Source organism: Penaeus monodon, chromosome 26, assembly GCF_015228065.2.
Source record: "Penaeus monodon isolate SGIC_2016 chromosome 26, NSTDA_Pmon_1, whole genome shotgun sequence".
NCBI classification, from domain to species: Eukaryota; Metazoa; Arthropoda; class Malacostraca; order Decapoda; family Penaeidae; genus Penaeus; species Penaeus monodon.
This window is the reverse complement of record NC_051411.1, coordinates 1,188,585-1,199,259: the sequence shown is the minus strand read 5'-3', so window position 1 is coordinate 1,199,259 and position 10,675 is coordinate 1,188,585. Positions and strand designations below refer to the sequence as shown.

General features: G+C 35.8%; 1 protein-coding gene across 1 annotated transcript in view; it reads left to right on the top strand.

Moving 5' to 3' along the window:
- The window catches only part of LOC119589831, a 15,602-nt gene extending 5,346 nt beyond the window's left edge, over positions 1-10,256 (top strand). Inside the window, exons 5-19 of the mRNA XM_037938414.1 lie at positions 4-130; positions 303-478; positions 793-885; positions 2,169-2,288; positions 2,585-2,745; positions 2,987-3,085; positions 3,328-3,441; positions 5,244-5,384; positions 5,555-5,631; positions 6,242-6,328; positions 8,041-8,208; positions 8,483-8,611; positions 8,811-8,951; positions 9,135-9,650; positions 9,937-10,256. Of these exons, the coding sequence (XP_037794342.1) occupies positions 4-130; positions 303-478; positions 793-885; positions 2,169-2,288; positions 2,585-2,745; positions 2,987-3,085; positions 3,328-3,441; positions 5,244-5,384; positions 5,555-5,631; positions 6,242-6,328; positions 8,041-8,208; positions 8,483-8,611; positions 8,811-8,951; positions 9,135-9,650; positions 9,937-10,112 (2,325 nt within the window). The 3' untranslated portion in view covers positions 10,113-10,256. The remainder of the gene's footprint in view (positions 1-3; positions 131-302; positions 479-792; positions 886-2,168; positions 2,289-2,584; positions 2,746-2,986; positions 3,086-3,327; positions 3,442-5,243; positions 5,385-5,554; positions 5,632-6,241; positions 6,329-8,040; positions 8,209-8,482; positions 8,612-8,810; positions 8,952-9,134; positions 9,651-9,936) is intronic.
- Positions 10,257-10,675: the final 419 nt, after the last annotated feature.

The window sequence follows — 10,675 nt, the reverse complement described above, 5'->3', positions numbered from 1 at the left end:
CAGACAGAACTGTATCAGGTAGAGAACAAAGTACATGGAAAGGTCTACTCTGCCAGTCAGATTGTCAAATTTAATTTTGAAGGGAATTCCGTTTCACCAGTTACTCATAGTACTTCATATGTTTTTACAGGTATTGCATTTTATTTCGTACTTTTAGTTTTAACTTGATATATCCTAAATTTGTCCTAGTAATGCACGTAGTTATGTTTACTCTATTGAGAGAGACAGAGAACTGAGAAAGTTATATCAAAAGAATTAGCCGTGTTCTGGCAAACTGTTGACCCACTAAAATTTGAATACAGATGTAGACTGCAACCATGTCATTCACCTGCATCAGTGGTGGAACCAGGTGAAGCACATCTGTAGTGAAAAGCAGCAGGATGGCGAACAGGGCCAGAATGCAGAGAACGAGTTTGAGTTTGGAGAGGCAACAATAACTGAAGTGAATCGTGATATGCACTTCTCTTTGTTCTGTCAGGTCAGTGTAGAAAATTATAGTACCCCCCCCCCCCCACTTTCCTATTTTTATAAGTTATTCACAGTGTCATGTATATTATATATAATATAAAAACTTGTCTTCTCTTCCTATTGTTACAAGTTACCGACACACACACACACACACACACACACACGCACATGCACACGCACACGCACACGCACACGCACACGCACACGTACACACACACACTCGTGTTTTAGTTTTTTGTTTTTTATGTCAAATTATAAAGGAAAAATGTAAAGCAACATTTTATAGAGAAAAAGAGAAAGAATTAATGAACTTCTTGTCTTCAGGTGCTAGAAATGAGACCGGTGTCAAAACTTAACAAAGAGATAGTGATTCTGCGTGTACGGGATGGAACACTGTCCAGCGTGCACACTCAGCAGGTAAGAGTATAGTTTCTTTTTTTCTCTCTATCACTTCCTCTTGGTTTTGAATAAATGGATTTGACTGTATTTTGTGTTGAATCTTTAACCCAATGACTACAGGTTTATGTACTGTCTCCTGTATTATTATTATTATTATTATTATTATTGTTATTTTTTCTTTCTTTCTTTCTTTCATTCTTTCTTTCTTTCTTTCTTTCTTACAAATGGCTCCGCATGTGCTCAGCCAGCAAGGAGTCTATGAGTAGGCCCTAGTGACCGCTCCTGATTTCCCCATTCCTTGAAATTGTGGGAAAATGTGTTTTTCTTTCTAATACTATTGTGGATACTGTTATTCTTATTGATATTGTGATTATTAATTTGTTATTACAATCTTGGGAACATTAAAGACTGTGAAATAATATAAAAATCAAGGAAAAGGGTAAACAGGTGTAATGGGAGGACTGGTAACTTGGTGACTAAGCAGTTGTAGAGCCATCTACGTGTAAATACAATAAATGAACCTATATTACTGTGGGCATGGCATGTGTCTTGCCGTACGTGCCGATTGGGTTAAAGACTGATGATATTTCCTTTTGGACTGGAGGTGTTTTTAGTAAAATATGAATTTCTTTCTCAACTGCATTTATGGGAGGAAGGTTTTATTTATTTATTTATTTTTTCTTTCTTTCTTTTTCTTTTTCCTTTTCTTTTCTGTCTTTCACTCATTCTACATACAAGATATAGCTTTTAGTTCCTTATTTGTACTCTATATTGTACTTTTTGATAGTAGAGGAAGGACCAAATGTGTTAAATATATTTTTCATTTGAAATACTATAGATCTGTATCTCTCTTTTTAGATTTTTGGAAAATATCTTCTGTAAAACATTGTCCTAGGAAACCGTTCCTATAGGTTGAAATTGTAAATATATATATATAGATAGATAGATAGATAGATAGATAGATAGATAGATAGATAAATAGATAATATGTAGATAGATAATATGCTTGTGTATATATGAGTGTGTGTGTGTGTGTGTGTGTGTGTGTGTGTGTGTGTGTGTGTGTGTGTGTGTGTGTGTGTGTGTGTGTGTGTGTGTGTGTGTGTGTGTGTTTGTCTGTGTCTGTGTCTGTGTCTGTGTCTGTGTCTGTGTGAGTGTCTGTGTCTGTGTCTGTGTGTGTAGATAGATAGATATAGATATACATATATAGCTTTAGGTTAGCATGTGTTATATTGGTTTTACTGTTAACAATGTGGATAAATAAACAATGTTATTACTTGACTTTACCCTGTCTCTTACAGTGCAACCTTGCCGATGCCACCCAGGATCTTCTCTCTCAGACTGATGCCTATAGTAGTGTCGGTTCAGCAGTTGTTGACATTAATGTGTTGAGTCCGACAGAAGATGCCAAACTGTTGGAGGTAAAGTTTGAAAGGTTCTTTTTGAAAACAGAATTGAGATGATTTTTTTGGAGGGGGGTGGTTGCTGACGGAATTTTGAGGTGAAGATTGCCTCTCAGGTCTTTTATTTTGAAACTGCAGAATTCAGTGATGTGGACTGAAATCAAGTATTTTTCCTAGAAGAAAGAGGGAAGGCACTGATGAAGGAATAGATAAACAAAGATATGGAATCTGAAATCAATTATTTATTTTTCATCACCCTCCTCTTCAATTAGTCAACAATTGAAAAAAAGGATTAAGTAAACATTGCATTCCAGAGTGGTGATTTTGTGCTCCTGAAGTATGTCCATGCGGTGAATATGAACCCAGACGTCTCTACGAACTTCCACCCTCCGCTGTTTGAGCTGCTGATGAACGACCCTCGCTGCTCCATAAAGAAGATCTCGCCCAGCCACAGTGAGACACGGAAGATCCTGAGGCAAGTGTAGTCAATATAATATTTGCAGTTGTGGTTGGAGGCAAAAAATTTTTTTTGTTTTTTTTTTATATACTTTGTTTCTTATTCTTTACCAGTATCCATCAGTAGTGCAGATACCAATGTAAATTTTAAAATTTAAATGATACTAGCCTCCACCCCCTTCAGTAATAAATAGCCACCCATTAGAGTTTCCTTGTATCTATGTATGTGTATTGCAACATTTTTTTCTTCAATATTTCAGACGTTTAGGGTACAACAATCCCTCAGAGGCTGTGTTAGATGCACAAGACAGCCTTCTGCAGGGAGCAAAAGTACCTCTAGGTCGTAGTACTCCAGTGAGGTAGGCGGTGAACAGCAGAAATGAGTTTGGACTATACATGCCTGTTCTTAGTTTGATGCAAACCTACCATTGATATGACAGTTTTCCAGTAGGATTTTGAGCTTAAAATCAGATTTACTAGCATAACACTTGAAACATGGTATATTTTTGTAGTAATTTGAAGAAGGAAACACTGTTTTTTTGTGTTATTTATTATATATGTGTGTGTGTGAATCAAATCTTTACTTATTTTTTCTCTTCAGGTCACCATTGAAGCCAAGTCCAAACAGGATCAACACACAGCCCCTTAGTCCTCAGAGGCTGCACAGGAACAAAAGCAACACAGGGCCAGCTTTTGCACATCCCAACACAATGAGGTTAGTTTGTGTACATTAGATGTAGCTCTTGGCCCCCTGTTCCCATTCCCCCTTGTGCTGAACCCAGGGACTGCAGCATCAAAAAAACTGAATAGTGGCCTGTGACATAGTGTGGTTGACTCATTGGCAGTCTTCCTGGTTGCTCCCAGCTCCTTTGGTACCTCAGACACAGCATTTAGAACCAAATCACTTGTAGCTGGAGTTTATATTGTTTGAGGAAAATTGAATGTCTCCCCTCAGTTTAGGTGCTTGTATTTCATAGTGACACCAAACAAATGATAATGCTTCTATCAGAGAAAGACTAGCCCTCTGACAAGCTGATGGTGACGGTATGTTGTTATGTGGTGCCATCTGGAACTTGGTCCACTGCAGCCATGCTATGACATCATACCTTCCGTGTTTAATGGAATAAGTTTCTAATTAGTTTTGTATAAAATGGTAATGTGTGGCTTTTGTTTTTGTCTTTTATTGTGCTTGTGTTTGTAATATTTATTTCTCTTCAAAACAATTTTGAAAATTGGAAGGATTTTAAATACCATGCTAATTCTGTGTAGTACAGTGTCTTTGTCTTTGCATTTTCATGCCAATATTCTCTGAAAATGTCTTCCCTCTCAGGGCTAGCAGAACATCGTAATCTTCACAAAACCTGTAAAACTTTTATTGTGGATTGTATATTTTAAATTACGAGTACAGTTTTCTAGCACTGCTGCATATATTATTTTTAAGCATTTTCAAACACTGATAAGACATTGTTACTTATCTTTTGCGCATTTCTATTATTACGTGCTGACATCATTCTAATGAACGAAAACGGTTCATGTGAATACAAGAATGGACGAATGACAAGGAAGTTGCACTTACTTAACATTATTGCACTGACAGAAATTTTGCAGATGGTTGTAAGTCTAGAGCAGCAGACCAGTGGAGGAGAAAGCAGTATGAGAAATGAGAAAGATGTTACTGGAAGAATCTCCGTTGTTAGGTTAATACAATCTCTTGTTGAGCAGTAGGAGCATGTTATTCTTGTTCCAGAATATCCATCAATGTTAGGGAAATATTAAAATAAAATGGAGGCTACTCTTAGTACAAACCACTTAAAAGTTCTGTTCTTAAGTGTTAGTTTTTTATTATTAATATTATTATTATTATTATTATTATTATTATTATTATTATTATTATTATTATTATTACATTTACTGGTAATTGAATATAGTTCAAGTTTAACCCATTGCAATGTCTACTCAAAATTTCTTTTGTGAATTAGTACTTATTAGTACTTATTGACATTATGATTGTTATTAAGATATAGCAATGTAAAATAAAAAAGAATTGGAAAATCAAGGAAAATAGAAAACAGGTGACAGGTAGGACTAGTAACTGATTTCTTGGTGACTAAGCACTTGTAGAGCCATCTGTGTGTAAACACAATTAATAAACTAGAATGTCAGTGGACATGTATTTATTTTTGCCATTGTGGCATCAGTGGGTTAACCCGTATTTGCCAGGCCACGCCTATAGCCATCATAAACCGACCCAACATGCCAAGTACAGCTATAGGCGTTGTGATGCACTAGAGCATGCCAAGTGGAAAGTTCATTTACATGTAGTGGACTCTTGGGCCAAATGGCAGAATGGTTGCCAGAAGCCTCTGGAGTCAGTGACGCTGAGAAATTTCTGATACTATCATCAAAGGGATAATGTTTAAGTCTGCATATATGTATGAACTCACTTGTGTGTTTGTGTTCTTTCCTTTTTTTTTTTTAAGGAACAGCTACTATTCAGGAAAATATAATTTTTTTCAGGGTATCGCATCCAAGAAGTGGGTCTCCATTATCCCAGAGAGACAAAATTTCAAGCGCACATTCCTCTCCACATCTTTCAATGCAAACAGACTCTCTTGAGCATGCAATGGAAGGGTTTCATACACAGTCTGAGGATATGGGGTTAGTATATTCAGTACGATTTGTGCTCTTTTCTTATGTGTGTGGTGTTTTACCTCTGAAGATACCAATATCATACATTTGCCTTTTTTTCCTTTGTCTTTTAACATCTGTTGTGTCATAGAATTATAGAGAGATTTAAGTTAACCAACAAAACCCTCTTCTTACCACAGCAGGTCAGCAGTAGCATCCCAGGAGCGCAGTCCCAGCTGCAAGAGTCAGTCTCCTCGACAGACGCACTCAGTCCATGGTAATGGGTACAGGCAGTTGAAAAGTGGTAGAACAACAGTGGATAAGTATATATCTGCCAAAGAAGATGGATAGATAGATGCATAGATAGAGTGATAGGGAGCAAGGCAGGTAGGTAGGCAGAGAGATGATAGGTAGGTCTATTAACTGATTGCTAAATGGATAGTTTTGTAGATGTACAGGTGTATTGATAGGGATATATATATATATATATATATATATATATATATATATATATATATATATATATATATATATATATATATATATATATATATATATATATATATATATATATATATATATATATATTTGCAGTTATTTTTGCCAGTGTGTTTATAAATGTACGCATACATGTATGCACATTTGTGTAAATGCCTGCACGTTTGAGTGTGATTAGGAAATATGTGTACAGTGGAAGTTTTATAAGATTAGGTATGTTATACAGTTATATTAAGTTTGCCTTTAAGTATTACCTGCCTATTTTGATGTAAACTTAATTAGAAGTAATAATTGGATTATATGAAAATCATGACATTCAAAATACAAAACACTGGTTATACCATAATGTCAATTTGGATGCCTCCTCCTTCTACTATCTTTGGAAACAGAGTTAGACCAGGATATAAGTAGGATCGTCTTCCCTCCAGACTTGCCAACCAGCACGCAGCGCTTGTCTTCTGACGTCCACAGTAAAGGTGAGTCCATGGAGTTGCAAGTCAGGACTCATCATGCCAACTTTGATGAGCACATTAACTGAAATTTGCAGTTTTTTCTTTCTTTCTTTCTTTTTCTTCTTCTTCTTCTTCTTCTTCTTCTTCTTCTTCTGTTTTTTATCAAAGCTTTCTCTGGTGTGGTAGTTGTGTTATTGTGTCTCATTACTCTCTCATTATGTGTACTGTTAGCATTTGCTTATTTTCTGTCTTTTTCTTTTTTTCTTTTTCCCTTTCTTTCAGTTTCATGACTATGAAAAAAATTGCAATTTGTTTATTCAAAAATGTACTATTAATTTCCCTTCTGTTTTTTTCTTTCATTGTTAAATGTTTTTTATGTAGTGGCTCCATGTTTTCTTCTTTTTTCTTTTCTCTTTTATTTTTTCATTCCTTTGTAATTTTTTATATATTTCTTCTTTTTCCTTTTTTGTTGCAAAGCTATATTCATTCTGATAGATGATATGGAGTCTGTGCAAGGAATCGTCCGTTGTCATCTAGATAAAGCAAATCAAGGGACAAATAGGCACGTCGGAAAATGCCAAAAAAGCTAAAAATGTTTAGGTATTGGCTGAAGTAAGATATGTGTTGCTGCTATAGAAAATGGTATTAGTTAAGGGTATAGTTTTACAAAACATATTGTCTTTAATGTTTTGACTTTTATGTCTCTGTCTCTCTCTCTCTCTGTCTCTCTCTCTCTCTGTCTCTCTCTCTCTGTCTCTCTCTCTCTTCTGTCTCTCTCTCTCTCTGTCTCTCTCTCTCTCTTCTCTCTGTCTCTCTCTCTCTTCTCTCTGTCTCTCTTCTCTCTTCTCTCTCTCTCTCTCTCTCTCTCTCTCTCTCTCTCTCTCTCTCTCTCTCTCTCTCTCTCTCTCTCTCTCTCTCTCTCTCTCTCTCTCTCTCTCTCTCTCATCTACGTTTGTGAATTCCTATGGATGTCATTCCAAGTGATGTCATAAATATTCCTCTAATTGATATAATGAACTTCTGTATACTTAATCTTATGAATTCATGTCCACTATCTGTCATGAATTTCATATTAGTTAATGTCATGATGTTGTGTTATTTTTTCGAGAAAATCCCATTACTGCTACAGCTGGGATGTATATAGTATGGCATCCCTTCTAATTATTTTTTTTTTCAGTTTCCTGATATCAGGTACTTTTAGTACATAAATTTGTCACCAGTTTTCTTGATATTCCAAATTATTCTTGCTTTCTACAACCCCCCTTCCCTCCTCCTCCCCACTCACACTTGTTATCCCTGTATTTTCACTATGAATTTAAATGAAATCTTCCTGCTACCTTGATTGTGAATTATTTAAAGGTTTGCAATCTCTCTCTTCACAGTTGACACTTGGCTTATGGGTAGAGGTAGGAGGCTTTGAGTATTAGATCTGACTCTCATTTCAGTCCCTGTAATGTGGAAGTGTGTAGTCCATTTTTTAAAATTGTCGAGGATTCATTTTTTTCTCATGTAGAATTGTTGAAGGAGTTGAGCTGACATGGAAATAGATATAATAACCTTTTTAGATGGCTTTACAGTAAGATGATAGATTCCTTTTGTATATGTTTGAGAAGTAGTCATAATTTAACAAAAACAGCCGTGATGTATTTATCAGAAGGAGTGCCCATATTTCTTCACTGGACACTTGTGTTAAGGAGCAAGTAAATAAAGGTACCTGTTCACCTATCACACTCTAGGCCCAGAGAGTCGTGCAAGCGGTGACGGTTCCATCTCATACTCGGCAACCCGTGAGGATCTAGGCCTTCCACCCATATCTCCCTCGCTCTCCGTTGCCAGCAATGATCACAGGAATGCAGACATACCACGCATTTCCCCAGCGCCTTCCCTTGGTATTAGTGATCATCGTAAGTTTATCCTTGACCTGGAGTTTGGTTGAACATGGATGATATGTGTATTTGTGTTCTGGAAATCAGTCTTTTTAATACTTTATATCTAGGGAAACTATATATATGTTCACTAGAGCTAGGAACAAGTGTCTCTAAATTGCTCCAACTAATTATGTCACAACCAAATTTTCTAATGAATTACATATATATATAGAACAAAATGGAGCATAAATGAGTGACTTTTATATGTTTTTTATTTTTTATTTAGTTGTGGTTCTGCATCTCCCACTAGGTACTGCATCTCTGACTCAACAGAAGACAGCTAAACGCAAATTATCAATGATAGAAGAAATTTCAGAAGGCATTAGCTGTGAGAATAATAAGACAGCACGTAAATCCATGCCCAGAAGTATAACAACTGGTAAAATCCTGATGGATATTTTGTTTTTAGTGTTTAGAAATCTTTTATGAAAACCTTTATTTATTTTCATAGATTTGATATTCCAGATCAAGAAAATTTCATTCTCATTTTGAAGAGTTCATCAATGTAATGACTTGTAATTACTCTATATACTCATGAGAGACATAAATGGATCACAATTTTTTCCTCCACCTCATAGAGTGTTTAGGAGAGTATACAGACACGTCCCTCAAAGAGATGGAATCAGACAGCCAGCCAGGAGTTCTGTACAGAGTCTCTTGCATCATTAAATCATTATACATTTATCCTGATGAAGAATTGTGTCAGAAGTGTGGCAGTGGTATGTTTCAAATAATGAATTGCTTTTTTTTTTTTTTTAATACATATGTCATGGAGATAAATTTTGAGGTGGAAAAATGCAGATATTTCTTTGTAGTTTACTAGCATTACCAACCTTTCAATTGGCATATCATGCATCTAGGATTGCTGCTTGCTAATCAGTCAGAATTGCCATTTACTTCAGGTAAATTGTGCCTTCATGACTGGGTGTGGGGGCTGTGTGAGAAGTGTGGGACTGTGCACTCGGCATCAACACTCCGCAACATGTTCTCAGAGAGAGACTTGTCTTCGTTGACTGCTCTCTCATGCATCCAGTGTATAGAGCATCATGCAAAGAAGAAAAAGAAAGTAGGGACAGATGAGAAGCTTGCTAACAAGGCCTCTACTAGTGCATTAGAAAATCTGGACCTTTCCCAAGAGGGCATGTTAACTTCATCAACCCACAAGCCAGCTTCACATGCTTCAAGAAGCAGCACACCAGCCTCAGCTTCAAAAATTCACCCTGAAGGCATCGTCGGCCAAGAAGCTGCATCAAGTACAGCCAGTGAGAAGGAGAGGGCCAGAGTTAGTGATGAGATGGATGTGGATCCACCTGCTACTGTTGCTCCTATTTTAAGGCTCAAAATTGGTCTTGCTGATCCGCAGGACGGGAAGGAAATAGATGTGCTGCTAAATGGAGACAATGCAAAATGTTTCTTTGGTAAGATTTTTGTTTCTTAGATGCTATTTAACTAATTTTCCTTCACCATTACTTTCTCCCTGTTATGGAGTGATGTTGTTGTGATCTTTTGTTTCTGGAAGTCTTAGATACAAAGTCAAAAGATTTGTTCATGCATTAGACTGGTGGCAGATATTTTTCTATTTGTGTTATATCAAAACATTAGCACAGAGTTTTTAAAAATAATTCATCCTCTCTTTTAGGAGATGTGTTATTAATGCAGTTAGCAGATCAGAACAGACACTCACTTAATTATTTCAAATTCCAGGCATGGAACCATCGTTCAGATGGGTCGTAAGAAAACCAGAGAGGAGAATGGCAGTGTTGATCTGGTCCCTTTTAAGGGAGAAAAAACCTTTATATTTTGGTGTAGAGAAACTTGGTAAAAGGAAAGGGTCCAAATCGTACACGATATCCAATACTGTAGTAAGACTCCAAGATTAAGAGGAAAATAGAAGACCGTGAATTGGAGAAAGTGCTGAACATTTTCTGTTCTTAATTAATGGACTGATCTCAAGGATCTGTCCCACAAATGAGAACTACCAAAATACTTGTTGAGTGTGTAACTCTTTTTGGATATGGTGTATATACATTGGTTTTATTTATATATGTATACATATATATATATATATATATATATATATATATATATATATATATATATATGTATATATATATAATATTATATATATATATATATATATATATATAAATCATCACACTCACACCACACCACACACCACACACACACCACACACACACACACACACACACACACACAACAACTACACACTAAACGACCACACACACAACACACACACAACACACACAACACACACAATATATATATAATACACAACACAAAACACATTAACACATACAATAACTACAAATCACACTACATACACATACACAACACATATATATATATATATATATATATATATATATATATATATATATATATATATATATATACATATAGATATAGATTTGGTAAAATATAG